This window comes from Podarcis pityusensis (genome assembly GCF_964106645.2).
Source record: "Podarcis pityusensis genome assembly, chromosome: 13".
In the NCBI taxonomy this organism is placed as follows: Eukaryota; Metazoa; Chordata; class Lepidosauria; order Squamata; family Lacertidae; genus Podarcis; species Podarcis pityusensis.
Window position 1 is genome coordinate 34,180,893 of NC_138038.1, and position 25,641 is coordinate 34,206,533.

General features: G+C 44.5%; 1 protein-coding gene and 1 long non-coding RNA gene across 13 annotated transcripts; one reads left to right on the plus strand and one right to left on the minus strand.

Moving 5' to 3' along the window:
* Positions 1-358: 358 nt before the first annotated feature.
* GREP1 (glycine rich extracellular protein 1) lies at positions 359-23,484 on the plus strand. 12 transcript variants are annotated; one of them, XM_080977975.1, is made up of 18 exons: positions 359-451; positions 4,209-4,265; positions 4,576-4,620; positions 5,355-5,399; positions 5,617-5,676; positions 6,478-6,507; positions 8,231-8,275; positions 9,817-9,855; positions 11,152-11,202; positions 11,611-11,676; positions 13,710-13,763; positions 15,351-15,419; positions 15,935-16,009; positions 17,482-17,556; positions 18,256-18,318; positions 18,616-18,702; positions 22,775-22,828; positions 23,052-23,484. In XM_080977975.1, exons 1-18 carry the CDS (start codon positions 391-393, stop codon positions 23,075-23,077), a joined length of 1,002 nt encoding a protein of 333 aa, XP_080834101.1. In that variant the 5' UTR covers positions 359-390; the 3' UTR covers positions 23,078-23,484. The 12 variants fall into 12 exon arrangements, with proteins under 12 accessions (XP_080834101.1, XP_080834097.1, XP_080834103.1 ...); XM_080977971.1 differs by having other exon boundaries at positions 9,817-9,852; positions 11,149-11,202; XM_080977977.1 differs by having other exon boundaries at positions 9,817-9,852; positions 11,149-11,202; positions 18,619-18,702.
* On the minus strand, positions 18,832-25,507 carry LOC308461241. Its single transcript, XR_013978843.1, has 2 exons — positions 25,105-25,507; positions 18,832-21,592 (listed from the first exon to the last, which is right to left on the minus strand). It is a non-coding gene; the product is annotated as an uncharacterized lncRNA (long non-coding RNA).
* Positions 25,508-25,641: the final 134 nt, after the last annotated feature.

Consider the following 25,641-nt stretch of genomic DNA (forward strand, 5'->3'; position numbering starts at 1 on the left):
AGTTAATTAATTTGTATCCTGTAAAAGTTTTTCTTTTTTAATGCTTCATTAAGTACAATAGAGTTGTGGTACTCTGGTCTCCTCTGGAAAATGCACAGAGGAGTGAGATGATGTGTCCGACAGCATTAGCAGCAAGTGTGTCTTGCAAGGATGTGGACGTATGTATAGAGAACAAGGCTGCTTGAGGAGAAGTATGCGAGGGTCCCTGTGCTTCAAACTCGGAGCCCATTGGGCACAGTAGAAGGGAATGTGGCCCAGACACCCAATGAGGAGAGAAGGTGGGAGGTGGGCGGAGCATAAGCAGGGAATAAAAGGGGCTGCCCCCCCTCCAAGTCCTATGGGCACCCAGAGACTCTGAGAAGGTACTGCAGACTCTTTACAGTGGCCAAGATGAATCTTTGCACCTCGCTTCTGCTGTTGTGCCTGGCCAGGGTCAGCCTGCAGGGAGGAGGTAAGTCTGGGAGACGGACATGGAAAAGGGGACAAACAGAAATAGACAACAGAAAATTCAGTTTTCGTGCTCCTCTTAGAGGGATAACACCAGGAATAAACAGAGGGACTGTTTGCAAGAGGTGGGTAAGAGAGACAAGATAGAAATTTATTTTTTAAAAAAATCAAAAGAGGGAGGGTGTAGCTGGGAAGGTCCATTCAGCCTCCACCCCTGTCTTAGTCCAACGCTCTAACCACTACACCATGCTGCCTTTCACATTGCACCAGCAATGTGATGTTGGTGAGACACTTTGTTGGGGAAGATGAAAACAAATGTTATAGGTGCTTTTAAATGAGGGCTATAAGGGCTGGCATTCTATACAATGTAAATCTGGGCACCAGAATGCAGTGAGAGGTGGGTAAGGAGGATGCAGGAACTGGGTAATTTACATTGAAGGAGATCATCACTCATCTGTTGCCAGGTTTCCCCTTGACTACTGGAAGTTTGGTGTTAAATTTAATTATTCCTGCACTCCCAACTGAGCACCCCAAAATGTAGGGATAGAAAGATTTATGCGAAGGAGCTAGGGCAGCCTCTGCCAACCAGGTGCCCTGAAGGCTGATGGGAGTTGTAGTCCAAAACACCTTCAGGGCAGATGCTGGGCTTGGAGCATATCCTTCATTTGCAACAGAGTCTTAATTGAGGTATAGGACTGTGCTGTTCAAAAGAATGGAGAGAATTGTTATGCTGAAGATTTACAGTGCAGACCCATGAATGTTAACTCTGAAATCTGCCCTGCTGTTTCCAGTTAAGTGTGCACCATAGCTGTCAACTTTTCCCTTTTCTTGCGAGGAATCCTATTTGGAAGAAGGGAATTTCCCTTAAAAAAAGGGAAAGGTTGACAGCTATGGTGTGCACCCATAGGATTGTAGCTTCAATGAGGGTGGGTGGGTCACAACTGGAGCAAAAATAAATAAACTTTATGTCTCTTGCATATCCTCTTTTGCATCCACAAGGGACAGGGAACAACTATGAGGAGAGAAGCACAAAGGTACTTCTCAGCTTAATGACCAAAAGTCATCTGCTTCAGGTCACTTAATGAGAACTGGCTCATCTTCTGCAACTCCCTCTCAATTTTTTAATCCCCACTAGGAAGAACCCCATCCTGCCTCTTACAAACTCTGTAACTGCTACTGATTTTATTTCATTCATTTAGGATGCTTCCAGGCAGGGACTTAATACTGGAAACGAGTTGTTGGCAACTTTTTTTTATTATTATTCATTAAATCTGTATATCACCCTTCATATGTAGAGCTCAGGGTGGTTCACAACATAAAAATACAAGACAAAACATGAAAAAACCACAAACCAATAAAAAAACCCACCCATCCCACAGACACATTTAAAAGGATATTGCTTGTTCGTTTGTTTTACTTGTTTTCTGTCAGAAAGGGTAAATCTGTATTGAATTAGGGAGGTGGGAGAAATGAGTTAGCATTGTGATGCAGCCGTAAGCAGCACCGATCCCACAATAAACATCTGCCTGGAAGCAGCTTGATTTTCTATACTACCTTTCTGCTGAATGGCAACTTCTTCAGGTTCTTAAAATCAGTGTGTGTGTGTGTGTGTGTGTGTGTGTGTGTGTGTGTGTTAAAAAAACAGTAATTGCAACAAAACCAAACAAAATGCAGTAATATATTAAGGCACCAGTTTGATATTGCTGCCACTAATGGTGCTCCATGCCAAAAATCAATTAAAGCAACATAATGCACCTTCAATAATTGTTCCCTTAAGTCTCTTGTTTCCTCTTCCTTTCCCATACTTTTTTCCCTTTGGTATCATGCCACTTACATTAGGAAGTTGTCTTAAACCAAATTGGATTGTTGCTCTGTCTAGCTCAGTATTGTCAACTCTGACTGGCAGAAGCTTCCCAGGGTTTCAGAAAGGGCCCTGGAAATATTGGGGAGTGAAGTGGAGACCTTTTGCATGAAAGGCAACGTGTGCTTCCACTGAACTATGGCCTGATTGTGATTCTTCAGGCAGGGACTGCCTTGTTTGTTTGTCTTGGGACAGCGCTTAGGAGATTTTACCTGCTTTGTAAACAAGTAGTTAATATTAGTACCCATGAGTCATAACCATGGTACAGTGGTACCTCGGGTTAAGAACTTGATTCATTCCAGAGGTCTGTTCTTAACCTGAAACTGTTCTCATCCTGAGGTAACGTTCTTAACCCAAGGTACTAGTTAATTCCAGAATACGTCAAAACTAATGGCAATTGTGTGATCATTGCATAGGGTCCCACAAAATGACAGCAGAACTTGTGCATTGCAAAAGGGGTCAGGAGGCTGCAAGCCCCATGGAAATTGGAGAGGAGCCCCACAAACCAACTTTCCTTTCATAACCCCAACATCCCTCTTTGGCCCCCGGGCTGTCCAAAAAGTCCAGGCTCAGGGCAACGATTGGGAGTTTGCATACTGTTCCTTCCAGGTCACATCTCTACCTGGCACAAGGATGCCACATTCCTTCCATGCCCCGGGCAGCCCTGCACACACAAAGACCTCCTTCTCAGGGGAGAGGGGACTGACACCCCCTTGCAAAGCCCTGAAGGCAGGCAGGCCAACTCCCTGAGCCAGGAGACAGGGTGGGACCCAGGTGGGCCAGATGGCCAGGGTGGTGAAATAATCCTTTGGCACCTGGGACTCAGGCTTTGAAAGGAGCTTTGTGGAAGGGCCCACAGCCACCTTTGCTGGGCCTGACAGGGCAGAATGATGGATGCTTTCCGCCAGATGTTGAGAGGAGAACCAATCTCTCAGCAACAGGAACAACCAAGAGTCTTGTGGCACCCTGAAGACTTAACAGATTTATGGTGGCGTAAACTTTTGTGGACCAGAGCTCCTCTTCGTCTGCCGGCCAACTGAAGACAAACCTTTCATACATCTGGTGAAGTGGGCTCCAGTAATCCATGAAAACTCACTCACCATCTATGTTTGCTAAGGCACTACAAAAGCCTTGATTATTGGACGGAAAGTGTCTATCACAGCTGTCTCTTCTAGATGTTCTGCAAAACATGCTGTCCACTTACAGCCCAAGGAACAAAGTGTGAACTAAGGACCCAAGAAAAACACCCTGATGGTCATGAACTTGGAGGGCTTTCAAGTGGGATTAGGAGGGGGGAAACCATGGGAGATAAAAGCTGTCAATGCTAATTAGTCATGAGGATGACTATGTACGCCTTCCTGTGCTGGAAGCAGGATGCCTCTAAAGACTGGTTGTTGAGGACCACAAACGGTTGGGTGCTGCTGGTTGTGGGCTTCACTTAGACATCTGGTTGGCTTCTGGGGGAACAGAACACTGGAGTAGTAGTAACTGAGCTAAGTCTGATCCAATACATTTTGCTGCCTGAGACAGAGCAGCAATCAGCTCGCACATGCGCACGCGCACACACACACACACACACACACACACACTCATATGGTCAGGTCAAGGTGCATAACTCATTGACAATCTGCCACTATTTCACGATACCCCAAATCAGCTGCCTAAGGCAGTCGCCTCCCTCTGCTTAATGGTAGAGCTGGCCTAGATCCAGCAGGGCTCTTTCTATGTTCTGCTAAGGCAGTCCCTTTCAAAAACCAGTCTATTGAGTTATAATTAACTTTATGCTAGAGGCTTGGTGTGTAAAACAATATGGGAAGTGATAAGGCTCAGAAATATAAATAAGGTAAAGGATGTATGTGATATCCAGTCTCATTCCCTTTTTCTTGTGGATCTTTTCCAGCATTTAAACCGCAATCAAATGGCCGGGCAGGTCCTTACTTCCCATCCCTGATGAGGGGTAAGTATCCTGCATCACACCCACCCCTCATAAGTATATAGTGTGCAGCTGCTAAAATCAATGGGATTATTTTTTTTGTCCTCAAAATCCAGTTCAATGAGTGGCTTTAAATGTGCATATATTGACCCTGAACTAGTTCCTGTGCATACACAAAGGCTGACTGGTGCCTCTGAAAGATCTCCTGCTCTTTGCTTTCTGTTTCATGGGGCTTCCCTCATTTCATTCACCCTGCCCTGTTGGCTCTGCTGAACCACCCACAGCCAGTACAAGAGGGCAGTTCATACTTTGTGGTCTGTATTTCATCCCTTAGGAGGAGGAGTTGGACTGGGACTGGGACCAGCTGGAGCCAAGGCCGGTAAGTTTTGCGGCAGATCTTGAGGTCGGGGTATGGGGTGGAGGGTGAAAATCTAGACAGAATCAAATACTGTACCCATCTTAGCATTTGCTATAGGATTATCATGCAGTACTTAAGACAACAAACTGTTGCTTTTATATCGGCCGGGTGGTATAATAGAGCAATGCATCCATTTAAAATGTGGTGAGCATCTGATAGTTACTATACTAGCTTTTTAGTGTTATTATAAATAACTATGTCATTCATAGTAACTCTAGAAAGCTTGTAGATTTCCCACAAGGGACTTACCTGCATTTTAAGTGTTTCAGCTCCTCAGAAACAAATCCTCTTTGTTACAATATGCAATAGTTTGTTGTTCTTTTCCAGCTGTCCACCTTCACAGCATTGCCCAATTCTTTAAAACTGAAGCAAAATTTGGAAGAAAATGTACACTGCAGGGGACTTGGTTTAATTAATTCACACACACCACACTTCCTTCAAGGTGCTCTCTCACTGACAAATTATCTTCACACCAGGCCTGTGAGGTAGTTTTAAGATGAGAGATAGTCACCCACAGTGAGTTTCATGGCTCAGCAAGGATTTGAACCCAGGCCTCATTAGTCTACATTGTACATAACATATGGGAACTGCCAAGGAAAATACCATGTTGTGGTTTGCAGTAAGCCCTGATCTGTTATAATCACTCTACTTTCATTTCCCCTAGCTATAACCTCCTTTGTTTTTTATTCCCACAGGGAAATATCCAGGCTATGGGGCCCAAGGATTGCCAGCAGGGCTGGGTAAGTTTAGCTGTGATGGTGGCCTTAAATACAGAGGAATAGAAAATAATAATAATAATAATAATAATAATAATAATAATAATAATAATTTCAAGCTGTCAATTCATATGCCAAAAGCTGACTGGAACAAAAATGTTCCCTCCTAAAGAGATTATTAGGGCTTGGCCTACGCTGGTGGCAGAAAGCGGTTGACAGAGAGATGTTTCTGCTTTTGCAGGTGCTCAGAATGGATTTGGGGCTGCTGGACCAGGCTTCGGGAACAAACCAGGAAAGCCAGGTGAGCAGGACATGGAATGACATCCAGGGGAAGGATGTCCTGCATCCATCAGTGGGGCCACTGCTAAGCCATGGACCATATGAAATGTAGAAACATGGTTGGTCTTTGCCCAAAGATAAGGGTTATTGTTGCAACCACCAAGGGCGTTAGCAGGAACTAAGCAACTTTTCTCAGTTGTTTCCAGAACACAGGAAGCTGCCTTCCATTCGTCAGACCGTTGCTTCCTCTAGCTCAGTTTTGTGTACACTGACCGGCAGTGGCCCTCCAGGATTTCAGACAGAGTATCTGCCATCCCGTTGTGGTTTAACCCACAACGCGGGTGGTGCTGTGGGTTAAACCACAGAGCCTAGGACTTGCCGATCAGAAGGTCAGCGGTTCGAATCCCCATGACGGGGTGAGCTCCCATTGTTCAGTCCCTGCTCCTGCCAACCTAGCAGTTCGAAAGCATGTCAAGTGCAAGTAGATAAATAGGTACCACTCCAGCAGGAAGGTAAATGGTGTTTCCATGTGATGCTCTGCTTCGCCAGAAGCGGCTTAGTCATGCTGGCCACATGAGCCGGAAACTGTACGTCGGCTACCTCGGCCAATAAAGCAAGATGAGCACCGCAACCCCAGAGTCGGTCACGACTGGACCTAACGGTCAGGGGTCTCTTTACCTTTACCTTATCTGCCATCCCTACCTGGAGATGCCGGGTATTGAATCTGGAACCTGCAAAGCAGATGCTCTACCATTGAGCTAGAGTCCTTCTGCAATCATTGATATTGCCTGTCCATCTGTTGATGCTTTCTGCCTTTCTACAGGATACAGAGTCCCAAATGGATATGGAGCAGGTAGGATGGCTTCTCTTTCCCACTTCACTGAAGCATGTCTCCATTTCTTCCTGCCTCCCATGCACATGAGAGGGGGAACAGGATGAACTGGAATTGAATGGCAGAGCTGGGTGACGGACAGTGTAGAAAAGAGCAACCATGTGATCGAGGGGCTCTTCCGTACAAGGAAATAATAATAATAATAATAATGTATATATATATATATATACGTATATATATGGCGTTTTCAGAGAGAGACTTAATCACTTACCAGCAAAATTCAAGTTTCGCAATTTAAACTGAATTTGTGCACTTGCACAACAATTGCTCCAGGCTTTCAGTTTGCAAACAATAAAAAATAAAAGCATGTGTAAAGGAGGGGGTACATGGCAGAGATTTGTAAAATTATGTCCTGTGCAGAGAAATTAGAAAGGGAGGTTAGTGTTTCGTTTTAGCAATCATTATATGTATTTATTTATTTATGGGTATATAACCCACATTTTCAGGCAGAGTACAACATATAGGGATAAAATCAACAAGAGGTCCATAGAAAGACCGTTAAAAATAACAATAAAACAATAAATATCAATAAATACTGGTTAAATGAAAAATTAATGCTGTAATGGTCTGTCTAAACAAACCTCTTGCAGGTTTAGGATTGTGTGTGTCTCTTGCTCTGTTCATGACAGTTTAGTGCCCTGCTCCCCCAGTCTCATTCTGCTAGCATGTCTTCTGAAAGGAGGGAAAGCTATGGGGCTTGCAAGCACCCACAGATGCTGTTCATGAATCTGGCTCAAGTGCCAGCCCTGGTGGTCCCCATTTCAATTCCAGTCTACAGGGTAGGAAGGACAGAAGCAGCATTCACAATACACCTTGGTGTCTTCAGACTGATGCCTTTCCTCTCCTTCTGGGGAGTCTCAGTGCCCAGAGCCAAGGACATGTTGGTTCTCTGCCCATAGCTGTCAACTTTCAGATTTGAAAATAAGGGATCAGCAGCCTCGAAAATAAGGGATCAGCAGCCTCACCTGTCCCGGAGACAGTCTATGGGATATTTAACAATCCGGGATAGCAGCGGGAAGCAGCGGGAAACAGCGCTGAAATAAGGGAATTTCCCGCAAAAAAAGGGAAGGTTGACAGCTATGGCTCTGCCCACCCTGGCAAGCCAAAGTGCACTGTATCCAAAGCTGGTCAAGTTATTTTGGCATCAAAAAATAAAAATAAAAAAATCTCACTCCCCCTCCCTTCTCCCTTTGCTTAACGTGTTGTCAGGTTCAGTGATTTAAGGTAAGCTGAGATCTGTTGAGCTGGGGTGTGTGATTCCTTTGCCCAACTGCCTTAATATTTATATTTATTTCTATTTAACAGTGATTTTTATAAACTACCACTAATTTCGGGTCAGAAATTCAATCACTTACTGGCAAAGTTCAAGTTGCACCATCAAAGCTGAATTTGCGCTCTTGCACAACAAACTCACTTTCCCCCAAGGTAGGACTTTTCGCACTAAGGAAAGTGCAGTGAAAAGTGTGGGATGTTGCTTGACACAAAGTCTTCCAACCTTACAGACAAATCAGAATGAATGCTCCATAAACAGGTCCTCTGCAAGTGACCTTAAGTTGTTGTTTTTAGTGCCACTCAGATTTAAAATGGAAATTTGAATAAGCAAATGTAAATTCCACTTAAAAGAGGGGAACTAGACGGGATGTTTCTATTCCATCGTCGTTCATGATGCATCTTTGCCTTCCAGGTTATAGAGGACTTGGTTACCCTCGTGTTGGCCTCCCCTTGGGAAGTAAGTCAGATACCTTTACTTCTTCCTTCTGTCTCATTACCTGTTCAACAGGTACCTCACTTACGTGCTTCGCTGTTCCTTTACTCTCTTAACATTCCATTGGCTAAACACGTCTTGCTCGAATAACCCTCCATTTAAAAAAATGCTTGCCAAGACTTTTTGCAAACTTGGAAGACCGCTAAGTGACCCAGCTGCACTTCTTGGCAAAAACACCAACCCTTCTGCTTATTTTACCCTTTTGAGAACTGTTGGCCATCCTCCTTCATTTTCAGACCCTGGAGCTGAAGTACTGGACATTGGATGCTGTGTATTTTTTCTGTGGCTTCATCTGAGGGTGCTTTCCCACCCACTAATCATGAGATTGTTGCCTTTTGTTTTGTCCACGTGTGTTAATGTTTTGACCCTCCAGTGTTTGGTGCAATTTGGCCTAATGGCAACCTCAAGGCTGCAGACACTCCAGTTATCTGTTTTGCTAGGGATCATTTCTATTCTGTGTTCCATGTCTGCAGAAAACCACTGTCTGGTTGTTGCTGTTTTGCCTTACAAGGGTGCATTGTTAAAATGTTGGTGGTGCAAGATGCTCAGATACATAATTTTCCAGGGTTCAGCCTTTTCCTCCAGAAGTTACCTGGGGGAAAGCTGTTATGGTAATCTTGGATATAATATGGACAGTTCTTGACTCCAAACACGCACCTGGCACCCTGATCACTCCATGAGGGTGCTTGGATTGAGCAGAAGGGTCTGGATATGCATCTTCTGGCTTGGAAGTGACAAAACACTTGAAAGTACGGAAGGGAGGTTGTACCCCACAGGGTTGGTTTTCAAACATAGGGCTGCTGATACGATCCAAAAGATTAATTCACCAATTTCAGTAAGCATGGGGTTCAGTGAGAGAGAATAATTTTGCAGAGATCTGGTTTCCTTTTTCTTTTTTTGCATATGTGAATAGGGGGTTGGTGGGGGTCAAGATTCTTGGGACTTTTTGGAGAGACATGATCTGACATAAGTGTGAAGATGTGTATCTTACTGTATTATGAGGTATGCAGTTTAGGGCAAGAACCATGGTACTCGGATTAGTGTTTATTGTTGTTCTGTGATGAAAATTTACAACTTTTTTTTAAGGTCTCTAGAAGTTACACATCTGAGTGTGGTAGCAGAGCTACTTGTCTCTAGTACCCATGCAGATGAATGCCAGAAGGGAAATTCATCATCTTGAGCAATATCTGCTTTCCTTGAAACACAAGTGCATGCTGGCTGTAGCAGGGTCCTGTGAAACCTTCAGAAGCTAGAGAGGGGCTCAGATGAATTTTCAGTGGCCACAAAGTGGGTCCTGACTGAGGACTCTGCATAGCTCTTTACCCCTTTCTATCACTGCCAGAAGCAGAGAGGTAGACAAAATAAGTGCACTTAATTTGCAACATTTATGCAGATCACATAAATTTAATTTATGTAATTTTTTTTTAAGTATGAAGTACACAAGCCTGCTCTTATTCTTTGTACCTAGTGTTCTGGTCTGACCCAGTCTCTTTCTCCTCACTCAGCAGGCCTTGGAGCCAGAGGCAAGCCTTCCAAATCAGGTAGCAGTACTTTCACCAACAAACGTTCCACCGGGAAATACTCCCCCCATCATTCCCCAACATTAGGGCTGTGTGTCTGCTGCATGTGTACAGAATTCATAATTCCAACAATCCAAAAGTTCTTCTCCAGGTTGCAATTTAAATCAAGCCACTCTCCTTCTCTGGCAACTTGATTTTGGGGACACCAAGATCCTGGTTGTTACAGATCCTGAGAAATGGGGTTTTCCGGGTCACCTGAGTCCTTAGTATGGATGGCAGGCACCTTGGAAACAGCAGGGCTCCTTGTTCCTCAGATGCTGTTGCAACCATGCTCAGCAGTCCCCAAAAGCCCTTCCTACTGCCATCACTGCCACTAGATAAAGGGAAGGGAGCAGCAGGGCAAGGTAAAGTATTCTGTAGAGTGTTGGTTGGGGGAGGCATTTAGAAGGCCAATTGAGCTTCTAATGGTGTAATCAGGAGTTCAGTGTGGCCAGGATTTCAAAGTTAGACTAGCGGGGGAAATAACCTATGTACAAGAGTGGTGCTGTGGGTTAAACCATAGAGCCTAGGGCTTGCCGATCAGAAGGTCGGCGGTTTGAATCCCCGCGGTGGGGTGAGCTCCTGTTGCTCGGTCCCTGCTCCTGCCAACCTAGCAGTTCGAAAGCACGTCAAAGTGAAAGTAGATAAATAGGTACTGCTCTGGCGGGAAGGTAAACGGCGTTTCCGTGCGCTGCTCTGGTTTGCCAGAAGCTGCTTAGTCATGCTGGCCACATGACCTGGAAGCTGTACGCCGGCTCCCTCTGCCAATAAAGCGAGATGAGCACCGCAACCCCAGAGTCGTCCGCTACTGGACCTAACGGTCAGGGGTCCCTTTACCCTTTACCCTTTACCCTTTACCTTTACCGATGTTTTAGCTTGGTTTGCCAATCTCAGTTCTGAACTGAGGCAAGAAGAGTACCACTAGCCACAACCTTCAGATAAACCCAGTGGTGGCTTGTCCACTAGGGGAAATGGGGCACTGCCCCAGTAACCCCAGCCTGTTGTCAGCCAGCCTTCACCTGCCTGCCTTCCTATTTACAACTACCCAGGAGGTGACACTGCCTGTCAGCTTCCTCCTCCCTCTCAGTCTTGCCTTAATAGATCTCAGGAGGGGGAGGGTGGTAAAGCTAGAATTAGTTGGCTCTGCCTGTCACTGGCTCTGGCGCCACCTACTGCTGGGCTCCCTGCCTTCTGTGCTACCACACCCAACAGGCACCAGCCCCAACTGGGTGAACCCTAGATATCTGTGAAAAGAGAATTTCTTTCTTTCTCTCTTAGCAGGTTATGGGGCAGGGCCCAGTACTGGTGGCTACCCAACAGGAGCACAGCAAGGTGAGCTGGGAAAGTTTGATGGGGCCCCAAAACAAACAAACAAACAAACAAACAAACAAACAAACAAACAAACAAACGAGAGTGGGATTTGCTGTTAACTTTCCTAAGGATTAATTTCACCAGAGAGGGGTATTGGGGCCCAACCCTGTTTAGTAAATATGTCATCTGAGCTAGAGCCTCTGTATTCTGTTTCTAGGGCTGGGACACCTCATTTGTAGGGAGAAAGCACTTTGCCCATGCTGAGATACAAGCTCTTTCTTCTTTTGACCCCCCCCCCCCGCCATGAAACCTGTCATCATAAACCGATTTTGCCTTGTGCAGACCAGGGAGGAAGGGCAGGGGAGGAAAAAAGGAGTGATCACTTCCATCCACAACTGATTTTTCTTTTCTGCATGCTTTGTACATCAGCCTATATTGGTGGAATTGGAGCCGGAGGCTACCCAAGCAATGGAATCCCTAATGGATATGGCAATGGTGAGAGAGACACGCTCTGATATTGTGCAGTAAATTGGTACTGGGGGAGTCAAATGGAGCTAGTGGCAGAGTTGCTTTTGGCCATAGACTGCTGTGACACAAGCATGTTTATCCTCTGCCCCAGAAACAAGGAGCCTGGCATGTGAAAGGTCTGTTCAAGAGACTTCAGGCAGCAGGCCAGTCAGACTAGAAAGTACTGGGCTAGGAGGATCAATGGCGTGACTAAGTATTAGGCAGCTCCTTATCCTGACATTACTTTGCAGAACATGCCCTTTTATTTTGTGTGCGTGTGTCTATGCTGCTATCCCATGTTTGGGACACTTATCTGCAAAACTAATACATGCTTCTCAGAAAACTCACCCAAATCTTTGTGGCAGATCTGTTGCATGCAAAGTCTTGTCCACCTTCGTTATCTATCATGGTTAGGACTGCTATACATCAGGAATTTCCTGGTCATAGCTAGAATACTGCAGTCAAAAACAATGTCCAGATGGGAATTGCTGGAATGTCCGGGAAAATCTGGACATATGGCGCAACCCATGTTGGAAGTCAATATTTTTATTTTTATTTTTTGAGATTTTGAAAGAAAGAAAAAAAAGCATTGTATCCAGATTTTCACTTTTTGAAATATGGCAAGCCTAATCATGGTACCAACTCAAAGGCACTAGCAGTTGAGCAAAATAATGCGGAAATAATACTTTTCAGCCAGTGCATACTTGCACAAAACAGCAATGAAAATATACGCCCAGAAGGTGGAGCAGTTGGCCAACCTATTGAAAAGTCTATGTGAACAGACATATTGCTGCCCATCCATCCATTTATTCTACAGGGAGTGCTCTAGAGCAGGGGGCTCTCACTTTTAGCCCCTCTGGGCCCATCAGTCACAAAATGGTGGCGCAGTGGGCAGAGCCAGTCACAAAATGATGGCAAATGGAGGCAGAGTTTGGCACCATCAGCTGGCAATTACTAACGTGGTTTTCTACTGATAGCTAATCCATCCTTGGGAATTGCTGAATTCTTTGCCGCAGCATTTTCCTTGGGACAAGAAATCCCATAGCTCAGCTGTCCTAAAGCAAAGTACAGACATTTGCTCTGGAGGTATTTGCCCCCCCCCCCCTTTTAGGCAGAATGTGCTGATCCAGAGACTCTTAAGTGGAAAAGCCTTTTTCTGTTTTTTCCTTTCCCATCACTGCATGCCTCTCAAAGTATTTTTACCCATCTCCTGCAGTTTTTCTCCCATTCTACTTTCAGACTCAACTTGTACCTTATTCCCCCACCCTGAGCAAAAAAAACCTGTGTTTCTTTCATCCCTCCTTTCTGGTCCTTTTACTTCTTCCTCCCATAGCAGCTTAACTCTCATATCTCCTTCCTTTGTACCCCTAGTTTATTAATATTCATAATTATTATTTAATTACAGTGGTACCTCTGGTTGCGAACAGGATCCATTCCGGAGGCCCGTTCGCAACATGAAAAACCCGCAACCTGAAGCGCCGTATCTGCGCAGATGCGCAGCGCAATTTGGTGCTTGTGCACATGCGTGAAGCACGATTTAGCAGTTCTGCGCATGCGCGATTGGTGAAACCCGGAAGTAACCCTTTCTAGTATTTTTGGGTCGCCGCGGGACGCAACCTGAAAAAACGTATCATGAAGCAAACGTAACATGAGATATGACTTTATATTGAAACATTTCTTAACCTTTTATCAGACTTTCTAAATTTCCTTGAACATCTCTCTTTCCCCTCAGAGAAAAGAGACCTCCCTTCTTCCCAAAACCACTTCTCTGTCTCCCACTCACCTTTATGCAGCATGATGCAACTTAATCCAACCAAAAGACTATTGCATGGGACAGATAACTGAGGAGGGGGCTGTGGGCTGGCTGTGGCACTGAGGCTCATCTGAAAGTGGCCTAAGGCCCACTGTGGGGTTCCAGACCACTGTTTATGTAACACTGCTCTCGAGTACATATTCAGCCTGAATGGAATCAGTTTCTGTTTGGTTTGGGAAATCGTAAAGATGTGTTTTTTCTTTCTCAGGCTATGGTGCTGGAGGAAATGGATATCCTGGTGTTGGATATGGGAATGGGAATGGTTAGTATTTACTCCTCACATTTTATTCTCCAAGGAGCTTGGAGTGGCATTTTAGCACAACAACCCTATGACACACAGAGCCATCTTTCCTATTGGGCTTACGGGCACGTTGCACCAGGGCGCTGGCCTCTCAGGGGCGCCCCAGCGAGTGGTGGAGTTGTACGGCTTTGCCGACAGCCTCCCTTTTCCCTGCATGCCCGCCAGCTGTGCCCCGTCAACCATATGGCTGGCGGGCATGCAGCTTCCTTCCCAAGCCTCCGCGGGAGGAGAGCGATCCTCGCAGAGGCTTGGGAAAAGGTCGACAACTCTGGGAAACGGGCGCGCCGGAGGGATCTTTGAACCACGGCGCCAGATATGCTTAAGACAGCCCTGATGACACATTTTAGACTGCAGAGTGGGTGGCTTGCTCAAGGCTGTCCTGTGAGTATCATGGCTAAGTCAGCATTTGAACTCAGGTCTCTCAAGTCAAAGTGCCACACTGGCCACTATGCTATATTGGCAACGATGGGGGAATAAATTTAGGGCTAAGATTGGGTAAGTGGAGGGGAAGATATGACATTTCATCAGTAGAGGCGGGGGGGGGGGTAGTGGATAAGAAAGAGACAGGCTACAGGACTTATCCATTGGCTCGCCTTGACTCAGCTCCAGAACTTTCTTTCAGTGTCCTGAGATTCAGCTGCAGAATATGTGAATTAATGCTAAGAAAGGGCCTTTGCCTTCCACTAAGGGCCAAGCTAGATGTGTTTGGGGCACAGTCCATTCCACATGGCACAACTCACAGGAAGTTCAGACAAACATTTTGAGGCTCTGTTTGCCCTGCTGCTTTCCCCTGAGAAAACCTGTGGCTTAGCGCTGTATTAGAACAAAGGGCAATCAGGTTTTCTGTGGATTGCTGTTGAATCTAATTTAGTGTTAAAAGAGCGGATTTTCCAGGGGGAAGTGGCAGGGCAAAGGCAAAACTGTTCCAACCGATGCCAAGAAAGCATGGGACAAGCAGAAGTGTGGACGAGCCCCCTGTGTGGGAAACGGCACACATGCCAATGGGAAGATCCTTTTAAAGAGGATAGGTCACATCTTGCTCCCAGAATTGATCCCTGGACTACCACAACAAAAGAAATGATAGTAGGGGATGAGAATGATTGCACAAGACAAGCGGCTGCCAGTCAAGAGTACATTGTTCTGGTCTAGATTGACAAATAGCCTGACACCAGTGTTGAGCACCTTCCTATATCCATGAGCAGATCCCCCTGCCTGTGTAGAACTGGCTAAGAGTGCAACAGTTGGGCTGCGTAGGTTTCCCTGCCTTGCAAGACAAACAAGAGCATCAGTGGAAGGGGCAATTGAAAAATGACATGGGAGTAAAAAAGCTAAGCTTGCCTTCTGCCTTGACTGCATTTGATCAGCTCTTACCGCTCATCACAGGTCTCTTCCATTTCATCGAGTAACTGCAGCTCCCATTAGGGAGAAGAAAAAGAAGATGAGGAAGGGTTGATCCCCTGATACACTGCTTCAGAAATGAACCATTTTAGGTTTTGAGACAAGCAGGCAGGGAGGAGCTGTATACTGAGCCTTTGGGTGTCTTTGCAGGTGCCCGGGCTCCCTATGGCAGTCAATTAGGAGGCCCTGCTGGAGATCCTGCTGCTGCTAAATATGGAGGTAAGTCTTTATTACGCTCCCTAAGGGAAAAGAGACTTCCTTCCTTCCTACATAAGGCAACTGACAAACAGCCTGGCAAAGTTTTCTGCAGCTTGAAGGGGAGCAGAGTTGACTTGCAAGGCATTTTAGCTTCAACTGGCCCTGAGGGGGTGAAACATGCCTTAATTGCTGCATAAATGACTTAGGAAACATAGGGAGGATGAAAATGGCCTGGGTGTGACTGTGTTGAATGCTTATTGTTTTACCTGTTTAACTGTCACGGCTTCTCCCAGAGAATGCAGGGAATTTTTGTTCGGCAAAGGTGCTGACATTTCCTAAAAAAGCTAGTTTTCTGGAGGGGAAACGGAATGACCCTGAAACCATTTGGTGCAGGTGTGTCCTCCTGTGTCAGCATGGGAGAATTTCTGTAGAATTGTTCTAAGGTGTGGGAAAGAGGGGTGCCAAAGGGGCAATCAAGGGATCCTCTCTGTGACCTTCTCTTGCCCTTCCTTGGGCTCCTATGATCTGCGTTACAGGGACAGGGCAACTCCCATACAGTGGGCAGCCAGAGGCTGCTGGCCTGGGAGGAGACTATGGTGCTGGAAGATATGGTAAGTTAAGACAGCAGGGGTAGGTGTGCCTCAGACTGGTACTCTGTATGACTGCAGGAAAAGCACAATTTTGAGTCAAGTGCTGATTATTTCAGGTACAACTAAAACACATACACAATCTGGGGTCCCAAATGTAGTGCTTTTGGGGTTCTCATGCACCGACCGGTATTCTCAGAAGGCTCTCCCAATTTATTATAAATAAAACCAGGAATTTTTGAGGGCCTTTGGTAGAGGGTTGCCTTTTTTTTAGGGGGTCAGACCTGCAAAATGGGTATTCTTTTATTTCCACAATGAATTCTTAGATTTCTTTAGGGTTTTGAGGCCCTGGGCCCAAGATTGGAGACCCCCTCAATCAGTGAAGATAGGCTTGTAGGCAGAGCAGCTGTGGTACTAATATATATGCTATGCAGATGAGGCAGATCTGCATGTGTGTCCTGTTTTGCATAAATGGTTCTGCCCTGGGTCCCCAAAGTGAAGAGTAAGTAGCTGTGAAATATACTTTACTCTTCTTTGCGTAGACTCAGGGCAGAACCATTTATGCAAAGCAGAACACACATGCAAACCTGCTTCATTTGCGTAACATCTGTGTCAGGGGTCGGCAACCTAAGGCCCATGGGCCACAAGCAGCCCTTGGGGGTCGTTTAACTGGCCCATGCACCCCCACCGCCTGCTCGGGGACCCCCACCACCTGCTTGGTCGGCTCCTGCAGCCAATGGGAAGCTGCACACGCCTCCTCCCTGTCAGGAGCGCTGGAAATAGCGCTTGCGCATGCATGCATGCACACTCCGGCCAACCGCAGCATCTGCGGGACCGTGAACCGGCCTAAGCCACAAAAACTTTGCCGCTCCCTGATCTATGTACCGTATTTTTCGCTCTATAAGACGCACTTTTTCACTCCAAAAAAGTAAGGGGGGATGTGTGTGCGTCTTATGGAGCGAATGCAGGTTGCGCGGCTATCCCAGAAGCCAAATCCCTCTTGCTGTCCTGGCTTCTGGGATTCAGAGTATTTTTTTCCTTGTTTTCCTCCTCCAAAAACTAGGTGCGTCCTATGGTCTGGTGCGTCTTTTAGAGCGAAAAATACGGTAAATAGTAGGGATAGGGAACCTGCAACCCAAGACTCCCATCAACCCTGACTGTTGGCTCTCCTGGTTGAGGCTGATGGGCCCTGGAGTCCAGCAACAACTGGAAGGACACGAGTTCCCCATCCCTGATATATAGGCTGCAGAATTCTACTTTTGATGGCAGAGTTGGGGCTTTCTTTTGCTGCAGACTTTTAACTCTTTAGTACACACAGTTCTAGCTGCAACTTGTTGGGCTTAGCTTATAAATTCTTATTGTACATTGTCGTACATCTTGGCAAGTAGTGTGCTTTCTCCAGGACTGGGGTGTGATAGTGGAGGGATTTGTTTTTGGTGGGTTGAGCAATCATATCCCCTTGCCCTCCCAACTTTTCTTCTTCTCATGCCTTCCAGGAGCTCCTCAGAGCCCCTATGGAGCACAACCTGGTGGCTCTGATGGCATTGTAGACCCAGCTGCAGCCAAATACGGTAGGTGAAAGAGAGTCCACCTAAGTCACAGAACCAGAGTAGAGCTTCAAGCACATCCATCTGCTGAAAAGCAGTATGGATTGGGGAACTGAGTACACCAAACTGGTAATACTGAGGTCTACTTACATGGCCAGTTTTGGCTCTGGTGATAGCAGTTAGTCCCAAAGAACTAGGCACAACAAAGAGATAGAATGTTATCTGTTAATAGACCAAGTTAGGTTTAGTTTGCTGCGGATACATTAGGGTGGCCGGATGCAAAAAAAGGACGGCTCCTACGCTTTTAATAGTTTCATGACAAGCTACACCCGCTGATCTTACCTATTCTACACAAATATTAAAGGTGCAAAAGCCCAGCTGTTTTGCATCTGGCACCCTGAGATACAAGTTTTAGAATTTAACACAGCTATTCACTGGTAGCAAACAAAACTTTCAGATGCATTTGAGGCATGCAGTTAGCAACTGTAAATATTTACATTGCTCATTTAATGCCACCCATGTACAAAATATGATACATTCTAGATTAGGAGATTCAACTGTTTTCCTTTAGAGTTGATGTTTGTAGAATATATCAACTTGAAGAAGGCTGGGGCTCCTGGATCTTCCTAATCCTAAAAGCCTGAGCTCATGGACTAATTGGTTTGGGGTGGTCTTTTGTTGTTATGCTCTTTCCCTCTTTCTCACTCTCTGCTTCCTCTGCAGGCAATGGGAACGGAATAGGATATATGAATGGACGAGACTCCCAAGCTAATGGGCTGGGGGCAGGTAAGGCTGAAGGTGCAAGATAATAATAAAAAGCACAGCTCTCAATTGGGTGCAGCAGGAGACAAACTACTCCTTCAAGGAAAATGGGGTAGGAAGTTGACAAAAAAAGAGATTGCGTATTGGATTGTATGCTAAAAATGTTGAAACTTAATAAAATGCAAAAAATATATATTAAAAGGGCACTGCTCCCCTCCCCACCATTGCTCTTTAGGATAGATTTGCCTGGGATTGGTGTAATTGGGGATGCCTTTTGCAACCAGTTGCTCTGCTGCTTCACTTGGCTCTTGTTCTGTCTAGCAGGTGCATATGGTCCCTATTCAGCAGGACAAACTCCAGGAGGGTATGGCAGTCCATTGGGCGCTGGACAAGCACTGGGAGGATATGGTAAGTGGTTCTAAAGTTGTATTCTCTTGTAGCAGTGAGGAAGAGATTGGATTTCCCTGCCCAAGAGGTATAGAGCTTCTCAACCTTTTTCTGACCATGCCCCACCCCTCTCCTATCAGTAGACAGGTAGCTATTTAAATGTTTTATTTGTAAATAGAACATGTTTTATTTATAATACAAAATATTACATAAAAAATTATACTTTAAGTATTTCTCGATCAATGTGACTCTTGTGTTTGATGACCAGAAACAAACTTTTTAATATTCAGTTCTATTGCTGTGAGAGATAACCAAGATCAACTCTGTCTGTTATGTTAAGGCAATTCTGTGCTAGGCTGAGTAAATAATTCACAGGTGATCTTGAAGCGCATTTGATTTAATGTAATTTTCTGCTTTTATTAAAATTTGTAGACTCATGCAAGCACCCTGCTAGTGATCTTGAAACCAAGTGTTGTCGGTGAACTATGTAGTGAATATAGAATACTTCTGCTACACCTTTAAAATATGCAGTAAATCCTCTGTATCTACGTGTCATAGAAGCAGCACCATCAGTAGCACGGTCCAGAATGTTCTCAAGAGGGATATCTTTCTCACTGATGTACCTCTTTACTTCTTCAAAAATTGTTTCACCTTTTGTTTTAAGCTTTCAAGCAAACAGCATTTCTTCTTTCAATTTGTCATCATGCAAATCTCTTAACACAAGCCATCAGTATGGCTTTGTTATCTGGAATACACAATTCATCAGTTTGGAAAGCAAACTTATGAACTTCTAACTGCGAGGCTAGTTGGTTTTCAATATTTATTGCCATTCCATCAATACACCTTGACACTGATTTATTGTTCAAAAGGATGGATTTGATAATTTCACAAGCATTTTGGTTCATAACGGTTGATATAACAGACACTGCTGGCAAAATCAAGGATTGCCCTTTCCTTGGCTATCAGTTTGGATATCTCATAAGATGTGATTAAACCGTTATCATTTAAAACCGATTTCTGAACAAACATTTTCTTCAATGTAGGTCTAGTTTCAAATTTATCTTGCAACGCTCGAAAATATTCCAGTGGTTTATCCTTCTTGTCATTATGTTTTCAAATGCTTCTGCAACTTACATGGATGCACTCTCATTGGAAAGTGTAGTCATACATATCAAACAAGTGGGGCAGATTGATGCAGAAAAATTCAATCTCATATTTTATGTAACAAAATTGAGTCAAATAATCATAAAAAATGCTTTATGCATGGCATAACTAATCAATATTATAAGAGCAAGCAAAAGAACCATTAAAGTTAGAAGACAATGAGAATATAATGACCTTAGTAAAAAATGGGTTTTGTATCATTCTGCCCCATCTATGGGGCACTTAGATACATTGGATGGGGCACTTTGAAACAAAGCGTAAATTGTATGAGAATGGTATTTATTTACAAAAATTTAATGGAAAAAAATTAATTGTGAGAGATGATGTTCGAGATGTGCCCTTTGAGAAATTTGGTTTTGGCAACTGCAAAACAACATCCTTGAAATCAACACTTGTCTTATCTTCTACAATGGGGAAGACAAACATACAAGATCCTGTTTTTTCCCTGAGATATGACACTTGATAATCGGTCATATTATATTTGGAAATGACTTTGGCCACATAGTAAACAAGTTTTTTTCTTTTCAAATTTAATGAGTAGGAAATCTCCAACATTTATATTTTCAGGATTGGGAACATCAAAATTTATATCCTCAACTTCTGAATTAGATGCAACTTCAAAATCTTCATCATCATCACCATCACCACCACCACCACTCAATTCCACAGATTCATTCCAACTTGTATTGGAGTCAGATTCTGAACATCTTTTCTTCTTAGTTTTTTTAGTTTCCATTAAACACAATCATTTTTTTGCCGTTTTCAACTTTTTCTTTCTGCTTCATTTTAACTTGCTGTTTTATTTCCTTCTCTTCATGCAATCTCTGTAATCTATCTTTTTTGGGCATATCAGTGAAGAGTCTCAATTTCCTTTCCCTCTTCCGCTATTCAAGGAAGAAGTATTTTTACCAATGACTTTTTTTTTATATGGTCTAACTACTTCAGGGGACAATATTGGCGTAGAGCCTGGTGGAACGACCTTAGGAGATAATGTTACATCCTCTTCCAATCGGCTGGCTTCAACAACTGGTATTTTGTCTTCTTCACAGTTTTCGAGAACCTCATCATTTTGGCTAATATCAATGTCCACAAAACCTAGCTCTTGTGTATTTTCTTCATTTGTCACATCCGTAACATCAGCAATATTTTTAGAACTCGAATCTAACATTTGCATTCGTGCAAAATCATCAGGCGTAAATTTGTTGTGCATTGTTACACGCTCATAATTGTCAAAAAAATCAGTGACTGCGGTTTTATTAAACACAAAACTTTGTGCTGCACTCATATTTTCTAGCTTTCTGGGGCTTCGATCCCGATTCCTCTTTCTAAATCCTGTTGCCCAATCTTTCCCAGCACATCTATTTTTCTTCCAGGATTCCGGATATCTACACCCCAAATATTCTGCATATTCATAAGCCAAAACCAAGACTTGCTGCAAAGACAGCCTGTAGTGCATTTTACTACAGTTCAATAAATATTCAGTAAATGCTTTCTCTTGTTCAGTTGAGAAAACCTGTGCAACAGTGTACTTGGACCCATATATATTAGAAGATGATGCTTCATTTTCTTCAGAAGTTTTTCGAAACTTTTCAATGCGATGTTGCAAAGTAGCAGCTTTGATCCTGTATTTGTCAGCTGCCCTCCGTATAGACAATCTCTTTGATATAACTTCAGATATAGCAGTCTTTACGTTCTCCTCATCGATACTTCCTCTATCAGTCTTAGGTTTATAAGTTCGCACCATTTTCTGGAAAACAGAATAACTAGTTTAGTGATTTCATGCAGACTTGTATATTGGGGCACTATTGTACACTGCAGGGCACTTTTATACATATCAATGTGCCCCGTTTCTTAGTGTATCAAAGTACCCCACAGACATTTTCAGAAAATAATTATTAGTAAAACCACTGAATTTATTTTAAAATCACGTGTAATCCTGATTACCCTTGGTATTTTAAAATCTTAACTAAATGATGTAAAACAGTGTCAGAACACTTACATTTCACGTAATTTTTTAGCTGGCCATGCTAAAAGCACAGCTACTCTCGTCAAACGCCAATGGCTAACTAGCGGACGGCATGGTTGCAGCTGTTGTACTCACACATGTATAGACACATTTTAGTGATGTCACGATACGAATAACATTTCTTGAAATTGAAATATTGTTGGTGCATCAATGTGCCCCGCCTCCCCCTAGGCCAGGCTTCCTCAACCTCGGCCTTCCACATGTTTTTGGCCTACAACTCCCATGAGTCCTAGCTAGAAGGACCAGTGGTCAGGGATGATGGGAATTGTAGTCTCAAAACATCTGGAGGGCTGAGGTTGAGGAAGCCTGCCCTAGGTATTGTGTAATCTTATGGTGACAGAAATCATAGCCAAGATACTCAACTGAGTATTGTAGGTTTCCTCTTTTTTTGTGGAGGTAGCTATGGGGTATCATAAAAGTAAAAAACTGAAACTTGATACATATGCCAAATAACTTTACGTATGTTTGCAACTAAAAATAATATCACTTCTCAGAAATAAAACAGCATTAGAACATCTGAACAAAGACAAATGCAAAGTTATTCTGATCTTGACAGATCTCTACGAGGAGAAGCAACTGAACACAGCAACCACAAAAGGAATGGCAAACATAATGCCTGCAGTCCTAGGGCTGCAATTCTTAACACTTACTGGGGAGTAATTCATTGAACACAGGACTTGCTTCTGAGAAAGCATGCATAGGCATGCACTGCATACTGTAGTCTTTGCAATGCCTTTTCACACTTTATGTTTTGATAATTGGATGTTTGAGCACTGTGATTTGTACAAAAAGAGGCTACAAATGGTCTTGAGTGAATTTCTTGCTTTGGAATAAATGGAAAAGCGTTCTGTACACCAAATAAGAGTAAGGAAAAAACCAGTCACTTTTTCTGTTTTGCTCTAGGAGGAAAAGAATCTAAGTATGGAATGAATGGTTTTCTGGGAAATGGGTACAGAGGTAAGAAAGATGGGGTCCCTATCTTTCATAATTGCGGCTGTTCGCTATCCTTACTACTCAGTCTGTTGTACAAATCTGAGCTTCCATAGTTTGGTTCCTATCTGATCAGTTTCTATCCCCACCACATGCCTTTCTGCAACCTGTTTCTGGAAGTGCAAGGATGAAATATGGAACAATGCCTGCCTCTTTTTCTACATTTCCCCCCCCCCTTCTGTTTTCTCAGGTCGCTGCTCTTCTGGAAAATGCTGAGGAATGATGTTACTGTGTGGAACTTTCTCTGCAGCAGGATTCAGGCATCCCGGCAACTTTTGGTGCTAAGTGTGATGATAAACGACAACCAAGTTTTCCAATATAATGATCCTATATTTCTTTTTCCTGTTTTTATTTTATCATTAGAAACCTTTCATTGTAAAAGAGAAGATTTTACCATGTTGGCTTCTAAAGCATTATTGAACACATTTTCTAAGGGCTGTTAGCATGTCAAGATCAGTGTTACAGAGATGGACACATGAAGTTGGAAACCCCTTTCCTTCCAAAGAGATTTGACTTATCAATTCCACTTCTTTGGAAGTAGCCTAGAGTTGATTCCCATCTTAGTGTGTATCTGGGTGCCCAGGCACAAGTGTCTTTTCAATTAAAAATAAGTAAATCCACAATTCTGTTGTCTTTATCATTCTTGGTGAAAGAATTGTAACATACCAAACCAACCATTGCCTTTCTTTAAACATTCATGTTTTGTTTTTCAGTTGCTGTGGGTTTTCTACATTCTAAACAATACTACCCAGCCCTAAGTCAAATTGAAATATTTGCACTGGGTTTGTGCAAATGTTGTGAACAGTTAGAAATATAAAGAAAGATTTGGATCCCTGGGGTCACTTATAGAAATTTGAACATGGGGAAAAGCAGGGGAAGGATACATGGGAAACCCAGATGTGTGCTAGCTATACAATCCAACCACAGCGATAACCAGCCTTCTTTGCTAGATGGAGCTGCTGCAATTCCAGATGGGCTTATAATTTTCTCCTAACCAACAGAAACTTCTGTGATCAAGTTTGGCACTTGGGGGTTTCTTTCATTCTCAGCTTCTTGGCCACACAGTTCTCAGAAACAGTACCGTATTTGAAAAAGTGGTACAGTAATGGCCACATATTAATTACATCAAAATAAATAATGAGTTAATGTTCTGGGACTCCCCGTTTCTTATGAACTATATTAACTCAATGTGAGGGGATTTAAGTATCATAAAACCACTTTAAAGTATGTAAAATGGCAATTTCATTTTTTAACAAGATTGTAATTTTGCCACACACACCTCAACCTGCTACCCAGGGCACATGACTTTTCCCCTACACTGGTTCTATGTACAATTTGTGCTTGTTAACTCAAGCTTGACAGATGGGCTTTTAAAAAGTCTTTTTTTATTTTTATTTTGGCAGGCTGGCTCTCCCAGTCTGACCAAAGGGGTGCCCATCATGGAGCCATTTAGAACAACCCTTATTACTTATGTCAGTCAGGACAAGGGGATGGGGGTTTGCACTTTCCAGGTCAGCTGGGGCCCTTGGAGTTCCCCAGTACCTTACAAGTCTCCCCTAGCTTCACCACTTCAGCCGACATAGACAATACATCAGGTGAAGGCCCTTATGGTCTGACTGGTGGGGGGGACACTGTTTCCCTTGGCACAGAAAACATCCAGGGAACCCAGAAAACCCAGGTGGATCAACTGAGGCTGAGAACACACCATATATTTAAAACATATCCCCCACTACACCAAAGAATCCTGGGAACTGTAACTTACTCTCACAAAACTACAATTCCCATCACCCCTAAACTACAGTTCCCACAGTTCTTGCTGGAGTGGGGGTGCTGCAAACGCGCTTTAAATGTATGGCATAGACAACGACCTGAGTCACTCTAAGGGGGAGTGAGCGTTGAATCAGAGGCTCTTCAGAGAGATCCAACGCAGGTTTCCGAGTTCTGGTTCGACCTGTTTGCCATACCACCCAACAAACAGAACCAGAGTTCGTTTTTCCCTTCGGGATCCTGGAACTGTCGAGTTGGAACGGACACCCTAGAGGTCATCTAGTCCAACTCCCCGTCATGCGCCGGATCTGGGCGCTAGGAAGGCAGGCGCTTCCAGCAGTTCCCTAGTCTCGGGGTGGGCGAGCAGCTGCATGTAGCCCCCGCCCCCCCAATTCCGACAGGCTCGGGTGGGGGCCCGGCCGCCCCGGTATTGTTCGCCCTTCCCCGGGATGCACTGCTTGCTCACACACACTTACCAGGGCTCCTCACTCGCGAGGAGACGGCAATTCTTCATTTACCGCGACTTCCCCCTCCCGCTCGAGCGAAGGAGGCCGCTTAGGCCCACCCGACCACCCGCTTCCAGTTCTTTCTCCTCAGGTGCCGCGTCCGACGTCGGGTCCCGCCTCCCCAAAGGCAAAAAAGCCTCGTCTGTTTCCTATCGAGTGGGCGGCCCCGGGACTCCTCGGCAAAGTCCCCGCTTGCAGGCTTGCCTCCGAGTCCGAGCGAGGCCTTTCCTCTGTCCTCAACCCAGCTGGCCTCGTCCACCCACCTGCCAACGCACTGACTGACTGGGCAAACAAAAAAATCGGGGGCTGACAGTTAAAGAGAGGCGTTTCCGTTGAAAGGAGCGCTCGCGCGCTCGCTTAGTCCATTCGGCCCGTAGCCTTTCACGCACGCATGCGCGGTGACGTCGGGACGCGGAAGTGGGCGAGGCCGTTTGGAATTTTGGCGCGAGAGCGCAAACCGGGCGTTGAGGGGATTCGCGCGCGCGCGCCGGGCAGGAATACACACAC